Source organism: Artibeus jamaicensis, unplaced genomic scaffold (genome assembly GCF_021234435.1).
Source record: "Artibeus jamaicensis isolate MK-2021 breed Jamaican fruit bat unplaced genomic scaffold, CSHL_Jam_final contig_589, whole genome shotgun sequence".
Lineage (NCBI taxonomy): Eukaryota > Metazoa > Chordata > Mammalia > Chiroptera > Phyllostomidae > Artibeus > Artibeus jamaicensis.
This window is the reverse complement of record NW_026521896.1, coordinates 996,341-1,014,906: the sequence shown is the minus strand read 5'-3', so window position 1 is coordinate 1,014,906 and position 18,566 is coordinate 996,341. Positions and strand designations below refer to the sequence as shown.

General features: G+C 57.8%; 1 protein-coding gene across 4 annotated transcripts; it reads left to right on the top strand.

Moving 5' to 3' along the window:
- Positions 1 to 1,279: 1,279 nt before the first annotated feature.
- KCTD15 (potassium channel tetramerization domain containing 15) lies at positions 1,280 to 16,638 on the top strand. 4 transcript variants are annotated; one of them, XM_053670559.1, is made up of 8 exons: positions 1,280 to 1,415; positions 2,980 to 3,078; positions 3,829 to 3,878; positions 4,446 to 4,538; positions 5,168 to 5,343; positions 9,785 to 9,929; positions 12,234 to 12,539; positions 13,697 to 16,638. In XM_053670559.1, the coding sequence occupies exons 4-8, from the start codon at positions 4,473 to 4,475 to the stop codon at positions 13,853 to 13,855; spliced, it is 852 nt and encodes a 283-aa protein (XP_053526534.1). In that variant the 5' UTR covers positions 1,280 to 1,415; positions 2,980 to 3,078; positions 3,829 to 3,878; positions 4,446 to 4,472; the 3' UTR covers positions 13,856 to 16,638. The 4 variants fall into 4 exon arrangements, with proteins under 4 accessions (XP_053526534.1, XP_053526533.1, XP_036995043.1 ...); XM_053670558.1 differs by lacking the exon at positions 3,829 to 3,878 and having other exon boundaries at positions 2,983 to 3,078; XM_037139148.2 differs by lacking the exon at positions 3,829 to 3,878.
- Positions 16,639 to 18,566: the final 1,928 nt, after the last annotated feature.

Genomic DNA, 18,566 nt, shown 5'->3' with positions numbered 1-18,566 from the left:
CGGGACACGGGACGCACTGCAGGCCCTGCGCACTGGCGTCTCCAAGCTTCGTTTCCTAGGAGCCGGGAAATGGTCCGGGGATGTGAGGGGGACGGGTGGGGCTCCAGGGAAAGCGGAGGAAGGGGAGGAGGAGGTAAGAAAGGAGGAGGAAGGGGCAACGGACGCGGGGACCTGGGAGGGTCGCCCCGGGCACTGGCCTCGGCGCCTTTGGAGTTTTTGCCGCAGACGTCTCCGACGCGCGGCGGGCGGAGAGGAAATGGCGCGTCTGGCCCCGGGCGGCCTGTCGGGCGACCCCCTCCCCCGCGGTGGCCGACCGCGTGTCCGCAGACGTCACGGGCGGCGCTGCTCCACGGAGAGGGGCAGTCAGGGCCGAGACCGGGGGAGGGGGAGGGGCGGACTTGGCCCCCGGCTCCGCTCCAGCCCTGGCAGACTCGCAGCCCAGTTTCTTCCCAAGTCCCGCCCCCGGCCCCGGGCGCCGCGGCGGCGGCTGCTCCCCTCTTTGTAACCGAGGAGTCAAGAAATGTGAGAAACGTGCCCTGTGTTACTTATTTGGGAGCCGAAAATTTATGCCCAGCTGAAAGCGCCCGGGGAAATATTACATCAGATGAAATGACAATGATTAAAATCAGCTTCTCCCCCGCCCCCTTCTGAGCCTGGAGGAGGCCCGGGCGCCGCGTGGCCGGCCGGCGGGGGGCTGGGCGGCGGAGGGCACCGGGCCTGGGCGCACCGCTCCGGGGAGCGTCCTGGCGGAGACCCGGCGGGAAGGCACCGGCTCTGGGAGAGGCGGGTGGGAATCACCCAACGAAAGAAGGGAAAACAGTGCATTTCTGTCGCCAAGCGCAGCAGGCGCGGGCGCGCAGAGCTAATTGCGACTCTAATCCTCTGCCCCGCGGCGCAGCCAAGCCCCGAGCCAGGAGTCGCCGCGCGCTCCCGCTCGCGCTCGCTGCGCTGGGTAATTTGGAGCCGAATCGTTGCCCTTCGCGTCCGGGTTCGGCCGCCACGGGGCGCGGGCCACGGGCTCGGGCGGGGGGGTAGGTTTCCTCGCCAGCCATCCGGGAAGGCCGCTGGAGAGAGGAGGGAGCAGAGGAGGTGGGAGCGGCAGGAGGGCAGCCGGAGAGCGGCGCGAAGAGGAGGAGGCGGCGGTGGCGGCGGCGGCCGCGAGAAGGGGAGGAGAAGGGAGGGCGGGGAAGGGAGGCCCCGGCGCGCCGCGCCGCGAGGGGCCGCGCGAAGCGGGGGCCGGGGCGGGAGGGGTGGGTGGGGGGGAGGGTTGGGGGCGAGAGAGAAAGTAACTCCAGGAGAGACCGGAGCGACCCGCGCAGCGAGCACAGGCGGAGAGGCTGCACCAGGCTCCCGAGACCGGCGGCTGCGGGGGGCGGGGGCTGTGCCCGAGCCGGATTCCCTGCTTCTGCTCAGAGGTAAGCCCTGCGCAGGCGGCCACCGCTTAGCGCCGCGCACCCCTGTCCCCAAAGTGGCTGCGATACCGAGAAAGTCTCCCGGCCGGGGTTCGGACCTGGGCGCGGGCGGCTGCTTTGTCCCGGTGCTGGGCGGCGGGGGCAACCAGCACAAAGGCCTGGCGCAGGAGGGGGAATTGCCCACGTGAGCTGGTCCTGGCCTGGGGCAGACCCTCCCCACGCGGGCGGGCTCGGCGCTTCCTGCTGTGTGGGGCGGGAGGGGGGGCGGGTTCAGGCCCCAGCACTGGAGCCTAAGTGCAGGGACGGCGAGTTTCTGGGGTCAGAACTGGGCTCACGCAGTTGGGGCTTCGGAGACGATCGGGATCCGGCCTGGCGCTCAAATCAGAGAAAAAGTCTCTAACGGGACAGATGTGCGTCCTCTGACGCCCACCCTGCGTGTGCCAAATGGGACGGGAGGGGTCGGCGCGCTTCTGGTCGTCCCAGGAGCGCGGAGGTTTGGGGCTCCGGGGCCGGCGGCGCGGATACGCGGTCGCGGCCTCCGGGTCCCTGCTGCCCGCCGGTACTCACTGCCTGGACGCGCGCACCGGACACACGGTCCCGAACGTCCGTCCTTCCGTAGCCGAAGCGCCTTTAGGTCTCCCCTCGACCCCCACCCGACTGCAGAAAGATAAGCTTCAAGTTTTCACTCCGTCTTTCAAATGTGCATGAAGGAATTTAACTGCATCGAATAACAGCATTAGTTTCAATTATTTTTTTAAATCCCGCCAACAATAAACTTTGAGAACAAAAGCGCTTTTACGCCCTTAATTAGGCAAGCTTCCCATCTGTGGTCTCTGTCTGCTTCTTGATTTAACTTTGCCTTCGCCCCCAGCTCACACGCCTCCCAACCCCGCCGGGCTCTTCGGGCTCCGGGGGCCACCCCGGCCCCGCGGCGCCGCCCACCGCGGCCCAGCCGGCTCTAGGCGCCCCGAAGTTCACACCGGCCGGCGGGCTTCGCGGCCCGGCTGGCGCGCGCCAGGTGGCCCGCGGACCTCGCCTCCGGCCTAACCCCTGGGCAGTTCTGCAGGCCCCTGGCAGTTTCGCCCCGGGCTGGCACCCGGGGTGCAGAGCTGGAGAGAGCTGGAGAGGCGCCTTCTGTTTGCCTTTTATGGTTAAAATAACAGCTTAGCAAAGAAGCGACTTCACGAAGAAGCGATTTAGTGAAATCGTCTCAAGCTGCCGCAGCTCAGCCAGTTTAATCACCCCCAGAGAGCTGAACAACTGCGAGCACAATGGGACACAAAATCATTTTGTGTGTAAATGAGCGTGGCATTCTGCTCGCTTCCCTCTGCTCCGGCGGGCGGGGCTCGGCGGTGGCGGGCGGGCGCGGGTCCCGGAGCTCCCGCCGCGGCTCGGAGAAGCGGGTCAATACCCAGCCAGTGTGGAAACCACCCGCGGGCCCTGCAACAGGCTGTTTGGCTGGTCCTCGGGTGGGCCGTGATGCCGGGGCTGGGTCCTGCGTGGGTTTGATGTTGGCGTTGGTGGAGTGAACTTGTGTGTCTCACTGCACCCACTTTTATGGCCTCAGCAGTGGTCTCGGGGAGAGGGTCGTTGTCCAGCACGGATGCGTCGGGCGCAGGGAGCACTGGAGGTTCTGGTCAAGGCGTAAAGCCTGGGGCTTCCAAAGGTGAGTTTCCGGTTTGCCATGAACGTCAGGTTGTGCTTGCGAAGGAAACGAGGCTGGAAGAGAGCGGGTTTGAGCAGCTTGCTGCTGGGTCCATGGTGTCAAGTGTCACTCAGAGTGGTGCCCTGGTGACGGGGGAACACTGCAGTTTGCTTTGACAGAGTTTCCACCAGAATGCCTTCCAGCAGTTGATCCTCAGTGTGGCTGTCCCGACCCCTCACCCAGCAGAGCCTCCCACCACCTAACAACCTATTCTCGAGATCTGTTTTGGTTTCTCAGGACTTCTTGAGATAAGTAACCTGCTTTTTAAAAAAAGCTACCTGGTACTCAGGAACGTCCAAAGCAGCAGCCCCGAGTGGGGGTTTGAATTAAACATCTCTGTCACTAATCCACCCCCACCCAGTTTCCCGTCAGGGGCCTTTTCAGGACACTGAAGACAGAACAAATCTTAGAAGAGTAGCATTACTTGAATTTGCATGATTTGATGCTTATTGAACCTTGGTCCGTGTTTCAAAATTGGATGTTAAATTTCAAGGCACAGAGTCAATCCTTAAGGGAGGCTCCCTTGAGGCTTAAGCCTGTGAGAGACAAGACTTGGTTAGGCTTGCAGAAGCCAGTGGGGAGGGTGGTGTTCACTGGGCATGTCCCCCCACTGCCCATGAGATTGGAAAGGGCTGCATAAACCTGCTCTTGCGTAGGGCCTATAGGGTGCCCTGGGTGGCTTCTAAAGACTGGGGAACGATCTATTTTCAGGTGGCCGTGAGGCAGAGGAAAGGGGCTGAGTGACTGGGGAGGAGCAGGAGGTAGGGTTCATTGGCTAAGCCGCTGTGGGTTCCCTTCCAGCTAGCTCTCTGATGCCTCGGGGGTGTGATTCCAAGGGGGCTGGGATAGTGAGTGAGGCGCAGACAGGACCATTCTGGGGGTCTAAGAGGTCCTGGGATCCCCAGCCCATTTAGGGAGGGGGAATCCTCTGTGTAGAGTGGCCCCCAAGGTTCTCTGTTGATGCAAGAGGAGACACGCTTGGTAACATGGCTCTAAACCTAAAATACCAGGAAAATCAGATTTGTTCTGAAATATTTTTGGCAATTATGGTGAGCATATGTTTTAGTATTGTCATTAGCTAAATTATCAGACATGGAGCTGCCCAGAAAACGTGTGTGTGTGTGTGTGTGTGTGATTTGCTGTGGCCCAAATGCATGCTTTGGGGTACAGGGACAGGGTAGTGGTGGGTATAATCGAGGATGCTGTGCAGTAGGCATGGGGTCTAAGACAGCATGTGCAGAAAGGATGATGTTAAGTGTCTCTATGGGAGACACAGCACCCATGACGACTGAGGAATAAGCCCTCTGTTTTGTCGGTGCTTCCCACAGATACTCTGGGCAGCGATGGAAGCCTAGATGCCTCACCGCAAGGAGCGGCCGAGCGGGTCCTCGCTTCACGCCCAAGGCAGCACCGGCACTGAGGTGAGAGCCAGAGGGTGGGCTGGTCAGCGCCGGTGGCCGCCTCTTTACCCTCTTTATGAATGCCTGCGCACCGCCGCGCTGGCTGCCCTTCCTCGCAGCTGCGGCATTCAAGAGATGGCTGTTGACTTGCTGTACGATTATGTATTTTTTGAAGCAAAAATGCTCTTAATTTGATGTGAAATTTACTACATGTATAAAACCCATTGCCTTAGGTGTTGAAGAAGTCACTAATTTAGAGGTGTCTCGTTACTGAGACAAACTTGCAAAAACCCCTGAATCCCAATTCACAAATTGGTGATTCGTTTGTCAGGGGATATTTCACATCTAACACATAAGCCTGCGACCTTTAATTAGAATTTTGCAGTTTGTTTTATGCCCCTGGAGGCTGACACCTTGAAATTTTTTTCTTGATTTCTTATTGCTAATAAGCATCTTTCTTTTTCCCTCTGGTACTTTGAAGAGAATGATGCAGATACACTTAATTATAGTGGTGGCCACAATTTGTCAGCTGAATATGTGATCAGGCACAGGCACAAGTGATCTGATTAGATCTGTGATCACATTGGCAATAAAGGGTGTACACAGCTCCGTGGTGAAGAAACTTGTTTCTGCCTCGTTTCCGTCTCCAGGAGGGAGGAAGCATGTCCCGGTTGTCTCTCACCCGGTCACCTGTGTCTCCCCTGGCTGCCCAGGGGATTCCACTGCCAGCCCAGCTCACCAAGTCCAATGCGCCCGTGCACATCGATGTGGGCGGCCACATGTACACCAGCAGCTTGGCCACGCTCACCAAGTACCCCGACTCCAGGTAAGAAAGAGCCAACCCCCTTGTAGTGATAGGCATGAGGCGGTGACTGGCAGCGTCTGCAGCCTGCTACCAGTGGGGCCTGTCTGCCAGCAAACACGCAGGGCTTTGGAGGCCCACCCCGGAACCAGAGTTGGGAAGCCGCGGGGACTTGTGATCCTGGCTGCAGTGGTAGTGCTAGATGGAGCTTCTGACCCGCCCGCTGAAGCCGCTGATTCAGAGCCAGTCCCACCTGAAGCTAGCCAGCAGCTGGCTGGGGAATCTGACACACCTTCAGCTTCCTCTCCAGTGCGACTCAGGCCTGGCCTTTTCAGGGGATCATTTGTGAGCAATGCTGTGTGCTTCTTGGGGTCGTGTTCCAGTTCTAACCCTTGGGAAATCGCATGCGGGGAGGGAGGAGGGGAAGCTAGTTTGCTGTCTTTGTCGGTTGGATGGCTACCGCTGGACCTTGAGGGCTAGCAGCAGGCTCCCTGGGGTGGATGTGGGGAATGCAGTGACTATTCTGGAGAAGCATAAGCCTCGCACTTAGCAGCATGTAGTGTCTCTGACTAGGGCCCTCCCAACCTGGCATCTCACAGTCTGCAGAGCTCCCTGGCCCCCCTGCCTTGTGGGCCTACCTGTGGGAGGTGCTAGGTACTGCGGACTCCTGCTCTTGCGTCTTGGGCATTTCCCTCCCAGGGGCAGACCCGGTCTCCCACTGGCACAGCACCCGGGCTGACCCAAGCTGGGGTGGGTCTCCGTGAGCTTGTCCCAGAGATGATGCGGCGTGCTGCCTGCTGAGCCCACCACTCCCGGCGCCTGGCACAGTGAGGCGGCCACTGCTGGGGGCTGAGCAGCGGGGGGCCAACGCCGTGGGCATCACCCATTTTTATACTTTTAAAATAGCAAGAGGAGTTCATTAATCCCCCTGACACCCGAGGGATCCTCTCTGGGAAGCTTTTTTGTCAGGCTGCCTGATCGTCAGTGTGGTTGCTCAGGGACCCCATAAAGGGTCCCTAGTGTGCGGAGGTGGCTCTTGGTGCAGCAGGGGCCGGGGTGGAGCCCGCTGTGCAGCTGCGGTGATCACTTGAGGGAATGTTGAGATGGATGCAGTGTCCAGTCAGAATCTGGGGATTCTGGGGAGCAGATGTCAATGGAGGCTTCATATTCTTGGCCCCACAGAGGCTAGGCCTGCGGCACTTGTGAACTTGGGTCTTGGGGGCTGGAGGGGAGGCGGCAGCAGTGCTGGCCTGTGCACTAGCTTGCAGAGCTGGCTAGGACAGGAGATGGATTCTGCTTATTTAATGTCAGCTTTTCCCTCCGTGGCAATCCCAGGCTATTTGAGATAGGTCACCCCTTCATTGATTGACAATAATTATGAGTGAAATTTATAAAACCCTTGCCCACAGCCTCTCTGGAGAGAGTTTCCTGAAATCAGACACTTAACCTTCTGGAATGATCGCAGCCCAGGACTACAAGGAATGACCTCCCTACTCCTGTGTCTAGGCTGCTTCTTGGAAGCAATGAGGGCAGGGGTGGTCCTCCCCCAGACCCACAGTGCAGCTTGTCCTGGCCGGTGGTGCTGCTCTGTGGTAGGGTGGGCCCTCTGGTGGGGTGGGCCCTCTGGTGGGGAGCCCAGGCCCCTGTGACCCCTGGGCTGCAGGATATGCCCAGAGGGGGTGGCGGTTCTCAATCTTTCCTGAGGCTGGGGCTCAAGAAGAATCTGCCGTTCTGCACGGATGGCTTCTGGCTTATAGGGGACCTGCTGCTTTGGCCTGAAGCTTTGGCCTAGAGGCCAGGGGATGGTGTGACCTGTAGGTCACACAGGGGGATGGGGGGGCGGGGAGGGTCAAGCCAGGCCTGAAAAGTGAGCTGCGCAGCTGTGCTGGCACAGTCCCCTCTGATCTCTCTCGTCCCTCCTTGAGTGAATCATTAAAATGAAAAAGAACTATTTGTTACCAATTCTGGAAACCAAGATCAATCCTCTGCCCAGTCTGACTCTGTGAGTCACTTGGAAATAGAGGGTTAAAAGTGCTGAGTCCCCCTGGGGGGTTTCTGGGTAGAAGTGCTGAAGTCCCACGCTGGACATTGGTGAGAGACCAGGGCCTTACGCCCCCAGGACCATGGCTGGTGGGGGTGGCTCCAACACCAGGAACAGTTGCCACCACTGGCTGGCCCAGGAACAGCTGCCAGTCACTGCCCAGCTACAGCAGGACGCAGCCACCTGGGGCTGGGCGTCCACTCCCTGGGGCCGAGGCTGTACAGCTGCCGACACTGTACCTTCACTCTCCCGTCCCTCTGGCTGTGCAAAGGGACATGTTGGGATGTCCAGGAGCTTCAGCACTAATAAAACCTTCCACTGAAACATTGAGGAAATTGGAGCCAGTGCTTAAAAAAGGAGAAAAAAGATCCTTGTCAGCTGTGGTCAGAACTGGCCAGCCTATACCTTGGAGGACTTCTAAATTTGGCACTCAAGCCCCGGGCCTCTCTCAGGGCGGCCTGGGGCAGGAGCTGACTCCTGAGGCCCTGTGCGCATCTGGTGTCCCTTTGCAGAGACTGACCTAATCTTCCCTCAACCTGCTCACATTCTTAGTAGCCTCAGACCCCAAGGGCACGAAAAGCCTGCGTCCTGTGAAGAGACACTGAAGCATGGAAAGATCTAGAACCAACTAGTCCCCGAATAAAGCAGATTGAGCACTTCTAGTCTTGGACCAGTAAACAGCCTAGAACCCCGTCAGCCCCAGCGTGGATCCAGAGTCCTGGGGTTCCCAGCCCTGACACTGCAGGGACATGCAATGAGGCTGGGACGTTGCTGGCTTCTCAGCCAGGAAGGGGTAGGAAGTTCCACGCAGAGGTTTCTGCTTAGAGCTGGCTGGTGCACCTGTGGATGTGGCTATTACTTCTGTCTGCTGATGCCACATGGGACCCCAGCTGTCCACTGGTGACTGCTCATGGCACCTGGCAGCTGTGCTCAGCCTCAGCTGTCTCCAGGGGTGCTGGGTGGCCCTCAGTCTGCTGAGGCCAGGTCTTGGGGGCTTTGAGGGTCGAAACAGGCCACGGGGCCCACAAGGCTGCCCAGTAGGGCTGTGTGGCCCAGTTCTGTTGTCACCAGGCCTGGCAGAGGTGGGGGTTGAGAGGGCTCGGTAGTGTTAGAGCTCTGAGATGAGTCGTGTCTGGGTGACTGCAGCACTGGTTCCGCAGGCTCGGGCCTCCCCAGACCTCAGCGCAGGCTCTGACCCACGGTATGCCCATCCATGAGGCAGCCTTACCCTTTTACACAGCCCCACTAGGGCGGGGCGGGGCCATGTCCCCAGAGAGAACAGGTCACCACATGGCTACTCCCCACCCGGGCAGACCCTCATGGCCAGTGCTGAGTGTGCCAGGCCACCGGAGGGGAGGACTGTGTAGATGGGAGGCCCTGAGAAAGGCTTTGGGGCCCTAACCCCTCGGCTTCAGCCCAGGCCTTGGGGTGTGTCCTGGCACGACAGCAGGGCAGGGCAGAGCCTCTGGTGTGGTGACTTGGAATGGACTGGGCTGCCAGGGCTCTGAGGCCTGCTGCCTCTTCCTTGGAGGGGGTGGGGCCAGACCTCAGGTGCCCCCCGAGACCTCCTGAGTGTCTGTCAGAACCACTGCCCCTCTGAGGGTGAGGCGCCAGGCCCTTTCTCCATCCCAGGCCCGCCCCCCCAGGTGTGCACATCTTCACGCACTGTGGCGCATGTGCCTACACTGTTTCTGTGTACTGACATATGGGTGCTGACACAGGTGTGTGCACTGTGGCATGCACACACGTGTGCAGAACCCCCTGCCTGCCTCGGATCTTCCTTAGGGCTCCCTGAGTAAGTGGCTGTTGGTGGCTTACCTGTGAGTTTGTCACTATGTCCCTGGTTGGCTTGTGGCGGCTGGTGTGTCCTTTGCCTGGATGTGTCTGGGCCTGTGATTTGTATGTTGTGAGGGCGGCACCATGGGACCCTGTGCCTGTTGCTCAAGTGTGTCCCATCTGAGCTCACCCCTGTGGGCCGGTGAAGTGGATGTGTGGGACCCGGGACTGTCTCGGCCGGTTTATGTGTGTTCATCGGGTGTGTGGCTGTGGGCTGCAGCGCCTCATGGTTGGGGGTTTTCTCACTGGGTCTCCCTGGCTGAGGGCTGGGCGGTGACGAGGAGGCTGCGTCTGTGTCCCGCTATAGTTCTTAGGCCTGTGATGTGTGTCAGCAGGCGGGTATGTACAGCTGGGTGTACTCTCTGGCTGTGGCTTGTGAGTGAGTATAGGCGGGATGTGTGGCACGTGGTGCTGGCTGTGCCAGTGGCCCGACTGTGGCCTGGCTGCTCCGGTGCCCGCAGACATCCGTCAGTTTGCGTCACCCAGGTAAGGCCCCTCGTCACTCCAGCAGGGTGAGCCCTAAGGAGTGGGGCTGGGGTAGGTGGACTGACCCCTTCTATCAGACATCCCACCCTCTGTCTCTCCCAGAATAAGCCGCCTCTTCAATGGCACTGAGCCCATCGTCCTAGACAGTCTGAAGCAGCACTATTTCATTGACCGGGATGGAGAGATTTTCCGCTATGTCTTGAGCTTCCTGCGGACATCCAAACTGCTGCTCCCGGATGACTTCAAGGTAAGCCCGTGGCCACCCTGCACTGCCTGGGCAGTGGCATCACATGGGGGACGCTGTGACTTCTGCATAAGTGGACCCACGGTTGTCATGGCAACCATATAAGTGGTGAAGTCAAGGGCTAAATTAGTTTTTCTAAACTAATTTTTTCTCACACCTTTAACTTATTGATCAGGGCGTGACAACAACGTGAGCAGTGGCAGCCGCCCTTCCCTGGCTCCATGTTTGTCATGTTCAAGGATGGTTAGGTGCTGTGGTTATAGGAGTTACAGGTCCCTAGATCTGTTCCCTGTTGGACATTTGCAGGGGGAACCTGGATCCAAACCAAAAACCCTTTAACAAAGCTGACCTCAGTTCTCGGGGCAAGCCTGTCCAGTTCCTGAGAGCCCTGTCTCGGTGCTGGGTCCCTTCATGGCCTTAGGGACCCTGGAGGGTCCAGGCTGGGCTGCCCTGGCTCACAGCAGCAATTGTCCTTCCTTCCTTCCTTCCTTCCTTCCTTCCTTCCTTCCTTCCTTCCTTCCTTCCTCCCTCCCTCCCTCCCTCCCTCCCTCCCTTCCTTCCTTCCTTCCACCAGGGGACCAGTGGTCCTGGGGCTGTTTTGTCCTCCATTCAACTTGGTGATTTTGGGTCCCACCAACCGAACTCAGGCTGAAAATACAGTGAAACGAGGCAGAGGAGAGGGTCCTGTTCTCATAGCACTTACAGTCTGGTGGGAAGACAGATGTTGAACAAAAAAGACTTGAATTCCACAGGGGCAAACACTTCAGAGGAGGGTCTGGGGAGGCTGTTTCTCTGGGAGGGGAGGAGTACGGTGGGCAGAGCGGTGTAAGGGCCTTAGGAGGCCGTGTGGCGAGGCTCGGTGCCTCCCTGACCTGGAGAGGAGGTGTTCACCTGGGGCTGCGTGGCCTGGGAGGGCAGGAAGGGAGGCTGCGGGTTGACGTCGGGACCTTGGTAGCTGGCTGAGTGTTTGACATTTTCCCCTGCGTGCAGTAGAATGGTGGAGAGTAGAGGTGACTGAGGGAAAGACGAGCGGATTTGCAGATGGATTGCTCTAGCTACTTTGTGGAGAGGGATGTGGGGAGGGTGGGAGTGGGGCCATCAGGAGGCCAAAAGAGGTTTTTGAAGGCTTTGGACCAGGGTGGAGGCAGGAAGTGAAGAGGGAGCAAAGGGGTAGGTTAGACTTATGTTTATGAAAAGGACACAAAAGGTCATGGGTGGGGGTTGCTGGGGGTCAGGGGGGCCTCAAGGGTACTTCCACCTGTGGCTTCTGACTGAGGGGATCCGTGGAAGCCCAGGGATGGAATCGGCTGGGGGATGGAATTGCGGGTGGGCCGTTGGCTGCAGGCGTTCCGGGCTGTGAGGAAAGCTGTGGGGTTGTTCGGTGTGCAGGTGTCCCTTAAGGAGCCTCGAGGACCCCCGATGGAGGGACAGAATGGGTCCCTGACAGGCCTCCCTCGGGGCTCCAAAGGCTGGGCCAGCAGGCGGGAGGGTAGGCCCTGCTTTGGGTTGAGCTTCTTGCCTCTCCCCTAGGGGTCCTCAGGTTCACCAGCTGACCTTGAGCTGAGCCCCACTGAGTAGCATGAGTCATGAGTACTTGGCTACTCAGGGCTGCGGCAGGTGTGGGTAAGCATGTGCTGAGGGACGGTTGGTGTGAACCCGTCAGTCCCAGGAGGGGGCTGCCTGCCTGCTGAGAGATGGGCTCCCCACCCCGGGTCCCTCCTCAGGCAGCCTGCTAGGTAGGACACTGGGCAGATCTTGTTGTCTTTCAAAATCCTCACCCCCTTCTCTGAGCTGGGTGTCTACATCCATTTTATAGAAGAGAAAACAGGCTCAGAGAAGCTCAGTTACTGATGATCAGAGGCTTCAAAGCTGGCAGATGAAGATGCCGAAAACCCAGCCTAGGCAGGTCTGTTTTGCCTTCCTGCTGGGCTGCGCTTTTTTTAGGGTAGGTGAGCTTCTCCTCCCTGGGAGCTGAGAAGGAAGCAGGTCCCCAGGCATAGAGAGTGCCTCAGGCTTCTAGCCTCCTGGTCTTTCCCTGAGTGCTTGGGGCCAGATGAAAGAGCTCGGGCATCTAGCACAGATGCATACCAGCTGCCGCCCTTGGGTTAAGGCTAGACTTCGTGTGCTTGCCCATGCTCACTTGAGCCTCATTTTCTCCACCTTTACAATGGGCACAACCATCCCAGTTCACAGAGTGCCCTGGGGTGGGGTGGAGAGTCACAGTTCTGTAGAATGGTAAGAGGAGACGCCCCTGGAGTTGGAAAGGGCAGCCCACCACATACCACCTCTCCGTCTGCATTCCTGCAGGACTTCAGCCTGTTGTACGAGGAGGCCCGCTACTACCAGCTGCAGCCCATGGTTCGCGAACTGGAGCGTTGGCAGCAGGAGCAGGAGCAGCGGCGTCGCAGCAGGGCCTGTGACTGCCTGGTGGTGCGGGTCACACCGGACCTGGGTGAGCGCATTGCGCTCAGCGGCGAGAAGGCCCTCATCGAGGAGGTCTTCCCGGAGACCGGGGATGTCATGTGCAACTCTGTCAATGCTGGCTGGAACCAGGATCCTACACATGTCATCCGCTTCCCCCTCAACGGCTACTGCCGGCTCAACTCGGTGCAGGTGAGGGCTGTGTCCCCCGCACCCGCCTCACCTCTGCCTCCCCAAAGCCCTCCGGCAGCAGAGAGGTGGAGGCGGGCCAGTCCCTGAAGTGGCGCGGCCCTCCGTGCCGTCTCACAGAAAAGGCAACAATGTGTGGATGCATAATTTATGTCCTGCTCATAATTAAATGATGGCGCCTGGGGGATGGACTTAAAAAAATTGATCTGTACTCTTTGTTTTTTCCAAAAGGATGTTCTCTAAAAATTGTCCAGAGTACCTTCAACAAAGTGTGCCTCCTTTGACACCCAGAGTCTGAGTTGGGAGTCAGATCCTATTCAGGCAACAGGAGCGGCAGGTCAGAGGCTGGGCGTGGAAGTAGCCCAGATCCCGCCCTCGCCCTGCCAGCACAGCCACGGCACCCAGGCAGCTGCCCTGGGTGTTTCCGTGCTGGCTTTCCCTAGCTGGGACTGAGTTGGGAAGCCCAACATGGAGTGGGGCCTGTTTTCCCCCAGCTCTTCCAGATGCAATAGCACACCCCCGCCTCAGGCTCGGGGTAGACACAAGACTTTGGGGGAAAGACCCCTCCCCCCCCCACGTGCACATATCCCACAGACTGGGGCAGGACACAGGTGACGGACACGGTGACTACACAAAACCCTCACAAAGGCCTGCAGAGACACAGGCACAGAGGATGTCCCCTCCTCTCCACCCCAGTTCCCTTGAGCTGATGAGCCCTCAGGCCTCAAACCATCTGGGACTTGAAGCTCAGGGAAGCAGGTGGCTGCCCAGAGGCCATGGGTAGGGTCTCTATTATTGGGACAGGTCTCGGTGAGGAGAGGGCCCTGCGGCTTCGTCTGGAAAGACGGTCCGGTTACCCTCCGGAGAAGAGACGAGGAGTCCAAAGGTGCATTCTCTCTCCCTAAGTGAGGGCTGTGGATCCCCAAGGGCAGCAGCATAAGGACCCCACTTAGGTTTGGTCACTCGAGTGGCCCCAGGGCCTGGGTGCTTCTGTTCTGCCTATGTTTGCCCAGCTGGTGGTTCTGCAGGGACCCGTCTGTCTGAGACTTGAGATGTTAATAGGAGAAGGTAGCTTGCCCAGGCTAGGGCACACCTGCCTGCAAGGCCACGCCTGGCAGACTAGCAGCTGGCTTTGCTGACCTCTGTTTCTTCCCTGGCAGGTCCTGGAGAGGCTGTTCCAGAGGGGCTTCAGTGTGGCTGCATCCTGCGGTGGCGGCGTGGACTCCTCCCAGTTCAGCGAGTATGTGCTTTGCCGGGAGGAGCGACGGCTGCAGCCCACCCCCACTGCTGTCCGGATAAAGCAGGAGCCCCTGGACTAGGCCCAGCCTCAGTACCCACCTGAGGCCCCGTGACCCTGGGGGTGGCCCAGGGACCTGGAAACAGTACTGGGGAGTTCTGCCTGCACCTGCTTCATCTTCATGAGACCGAGGGTGGGGCTGCAGGGTCCGAGGCTGCCCTGGGAGCCCCAGGGCCCCAGGTGTCATGCCACAGAATGTGGGGTGCTGTGGGCATGCTTACCGAAGGACTGTTGATGTGACCCAAAGATGCGTCAGTGGGAGCTCCGCCACCAGTGCCCCGGGACCCCTGGGCTCCCCAGCCTGGCGCAGCGTCGTCCAAGGCCCTGGGGCTGGCCACGGTGGGGTCAGCACAGGCCCCCAGCCCACTGCAGAAGAGCTCTTCATCCTTCACGCGTGGCGAGCGCATCAGAGATGGCTTATTTTTCTACAGTATTTAAAACAGAGTAACTGCACAAGCCAGAGAGGCCAACAAGGACCAACACTTCTTTATCTGGTGCTCCGTTCTCAGTCAGATATGCAGCGTGCCCACCCACACGGGGGACGAGCTGCCAGGCCCTCCGGCCCACATGCCCATGGAGTGTGGCTTGGAGAGCTCTGGTCCCTGCTCTGGGGACATGAAGGGAGGGAGGACAATGCTGTAGGTACTGAAGCAAGGCCCCCAGGGAGCTGAGCTGCTGGCAGGAGGGTGGTTTGAGTGTGGGGGGCAGATGGCTGTGGAACCACCGACACCCTCACCTTTGCTGCTGCCTGGGATGCAGGCCACACGTGGTGGGTCACCTGACCTACCAGTGCTCAGGGGCTTCCGGTCTGGTTTGTGTGTCCTCACACCTGGGCTTCTGGAGGAGTCTCTCCCCATCCGGACCAGCCACAGGGCCGCATGGCATCCTTACCTCAGGAACGGGTCCCACGGTGAAGGGGCCCACCTGTCAGCAGTGTCCCCTGGGTCGCCACCTCAGGAAGCTGTCCCCAGCTCTGACTTTTCCACACTAATATGCACACTGAATTTTAATGAAATTTGTAATACTAGCCTGCTGGTAAGACCTGGGCACAGGCATACCTGGGACTTGCCCCGATTCCAACAAGGACTGGCCCTGAGGGGTCCTCAAAGACCTGCTGCCTCTTAGATGACAGGCCCAAAGATGGACACCCCCACTTCGCCAGCCTGGACTGAGCTGGCTCTTCCCAGGTGGAGGAACTGCAGACGCCTGCTCGGTGGTTGGGGCGCACAGCCGGCACTGCACTGCGTACGATGCCTGTAGACTTGTATAGGACTCCTTTAATATCGTAAAGATGCTGATGTACAGTTGTTGTGTTTGTGTACACACATTACGTTCCTAGTTCATGCCATAAACTGCTATAAAGCAAAAGACTGAGGCTGTGTCCTGTGCAGAAGCGGCATTGGATTTTGAGTTGGATGTTGTGCCCCGGGCGTTATGGGTGGGAGTCCTGCTTCTGTCCCTTCAGATCAAGGATGGACTAGCAGTGCTCACTGGGGGAGGGGCAAAGTCCCAAGCTGGCCGTTACTTACTGCAGTTGGGGCTTTCCTCACTGCTGTGACCTGTCCCCTGTGGGCAGGACAGATTCTGAAATCTCACAGCTCCTGACATGCCAGTGGAGAGGCAGACAGGTGTCTGGGTGCTTTTGAACCCAGTCTTAGGTGTTTGAGATTTTCCCTCTCTCTGGCTTTTGGTTGAGGTCAACACCCTTTTAGAGTCCCGCAGAGCTGTAGAAGGTGACGGTCCCCAGGTCAGAGCATCCAGGGCACGTGCAGGCCCTGGCATGAGAAGGGTCGATTACCTGAGCACCATGCAAGCCCACAGTGCGTTTGTTTCCAAGAGGAGTCTGAAGTTATTGATAGGGGCCTCCAACTTCAATGAGCCCTTTTGTATTTTTCCTCAAAGCCCTTACATTTTAACCCATGAGGACCCTTGTACATGCCGGGTATAGGCCACTGGCTTTGATTTGCCTGGAGCGTGAGAGCACAGCCACTTCCTGTCTGGGGTTGCGAAGCAGACGCCAACCCTCTGTACAATCTAATTTGCTGGACAAACTTGCCAGCCTTCTCCTTTGCTTAGCAACACACTTCCAGTTGGCACATCTGCATTTTGGCATCTGAGGTTCACATCTGAGAGGAGGAGAAAGTGTTTATTAGAAAGGAAGTCTTGTGAAAACAGCTCCTTGCAGCGTGACGTCTGTGGATTTCTCTGGTGTGATAGAGAGAAACCATTTCTCATGGTTACCAACTGGTGGGGATGCCCTAACATTTGAAGCAAACTAGATTTCTGAGTAAACCATAGTGCTTTAAAAAAAAGTACCTTACTGAACGTTACTCTTAATTTATTTCTTTACTAAGTAAAATCAGGAAGTACAACTTCACATAAGCTGGGGAATTTCTGAATTTGTAGAGAAATACTTTGCTCCCATAGTGACGCTAAAATTCTAATATGCATAATATCCTAAACAATAAGTACCAAGGGTTAATTCCTTTAAGACATTTACACTTTATATACAACACTTCCTGGAATTAATATATTGTACGTAATCTTTAGATAAAATGCCAGCAGTATAAATGTTAAATTCTGCTCTTTGTAAGCCTCAAAATAATTATTTTTTACTATAAGCAACTGGACAGAGGGCTGTTGCAATGCCTCCGATTCCCACTGACCCTCCATCAGTGCAGGAGGGACCTGGGCAGGCCAGCGGCAGGTGGCTTCTGCAACTCCAGCTTACATGGGGCTCGAAGCCAGGTCGCAGAACTAATAATATCTTTTAAAAAGTGTTTTTAAAAACCTACCACTTGACTGTGTTCCTTTGGATAAATAAAGGATATTTTATAAATTGTATATGCAGACCTAGCGCTTTGTTCTGACCCTGGAGGCAGCCACAAGAAGGTGCTGCGGTTTGGACGGTTTGGGAGCCACCATTTCTCACACCTGGGGCTTGGCTTGGCCACTGAAGACCTGGAGTAGCTCAGCCCCCCCCCCCCCCCCAGTGCTGTGAGGGGCTGGGCTCTAAGCAGCAGGAGTCTAGCATGCACCCTTCCCGGAGTGGGAGCGGTGCAGGCACAGACTTCCAGACTACCTTCCTCTTTCCTGAACCCCCAACCTGGATTCCTGCGTTGGGGTGTATTGGGCCTTTTGCTAAGGGCAGCTTCCTGCCAGGAGCAAGGTGAGCAGTGATGTGCTGTTAGGAGCTTCAGAGTTTTCTAAAGCAACCACAGAGTTCTCAGTGGACCACAACCCTAGTGAGGGCTGAGGGTCAGAAAGAAGGGCTGACCAGGGACCCCTGCTTCGGTCCCTGCCCTCCCATCTCTGAAAGTTCAGGTGCATTTCTGCATGGGCTTCCAGCAGAAGGGAGAGCACACGTGGCCTTTGGGCTGCACTCCCACCCCTCGTCCCCAGCTGATCTTGTCTGGGACACTAGATGGCAGCTCTCATTTCCTGAGCCCCAGAGCTGGGCAGACAAGGCACCTGCCTAACCTATGGTGAGCTCTCCAAACCTTAGAGCTGCAGGCTGAGTGGGGGCTCCCCTGGAGTCAGGGGCCCCTCCTGCAGATGTGTATCCAGGCATCACTGCCTGTCAGTTGCTGCTTATCCACAGGGAAAGGCTCTGTTTCTCGTCTACCCTCCTACTCTCAGTGAAAGGATGCCTTCCTTATACAGAATGGGTGTAATTTTAGGGTCACAGGATTTTGACCTATGTAGCCATGGAGGCTTTGGACACCCATCGCCAAAAGGCTCCCTGTTCACTGCAGAGACGCTTGTCTTCCCAACTGCCCTGGGAGTGCTGGAGATCGGCAGCAACACGTGCCAGGTGTGCAGGTGGCGAGAGCCCACGAGGCTCAGAGCAGACATTTGTTTATCTGCAAGGATCCTCTCCTTGAGGCTCTAGAAAATTACTGGGAAAGAAATGTCCACATCGTATGTTTCAAGTTCATCACAGCACCACACACGGATCACCCCAAAATTCCTTGACTTGCACGTGGGCTGACAGCCTCTGAGGCCTCACTGTTGGCATCTCTGCAGTGAACCTGGCTTCTCCAAAAATCTAACAAGAGACCCAAGGACACAGGCAGGCACAAGCCCGGGGGAAATGCAGCCATGAGTAAGTACCGGAGTCAGCTGCATCTGGACTTTTGCCTTTATTTCCATCACACAGGACAGCCAGCTCTGACAGCCGACTCTCAGCCTGTCACCAGTGCTGGGCTTCCTTGACCCAAGACCATGGCTCGAGAATGGTAACAGGTGCAGGACCTCCTCATACAGATGTCACAAACCAGGACAAAGTGTTCAAGGGCAGGAGCAGAGCAGGACTGGGGCTAGGATGGCCCAGCCAAGCCCCTTGAGGATGCCCACCTTGCCCCCAGGGGCACAGAGACCCCACATGCCTGGCACGATGGAAGCCACCATCCTGCCACTGGCTGGAGCTATTCTCGGCCAGGCCTCCTCCTCAAAACCTGTGTCTACCATGTCCCCAGAGCTTCCTCCTCTGTGTCCTGGACCCGGTCCAGGACTCCCAAGGAAGCTGCGGTTTGGGGTGCAGGGTCTGCTGCGGCAGGGTGGGGTGGCAGCTCCCACTCCGGACGCGGGCCACGCCCTCTTGGATGCAAACACACCCACATTTCCCCGGGCCCACAGAGTCACACCTCACCCTGCAGCCAAACAGCAAGAAAGCAGAATTGTACGAGTACGTACAAGGTCCTGGAATTCTCACCCGGTTGCCACACAGAGTT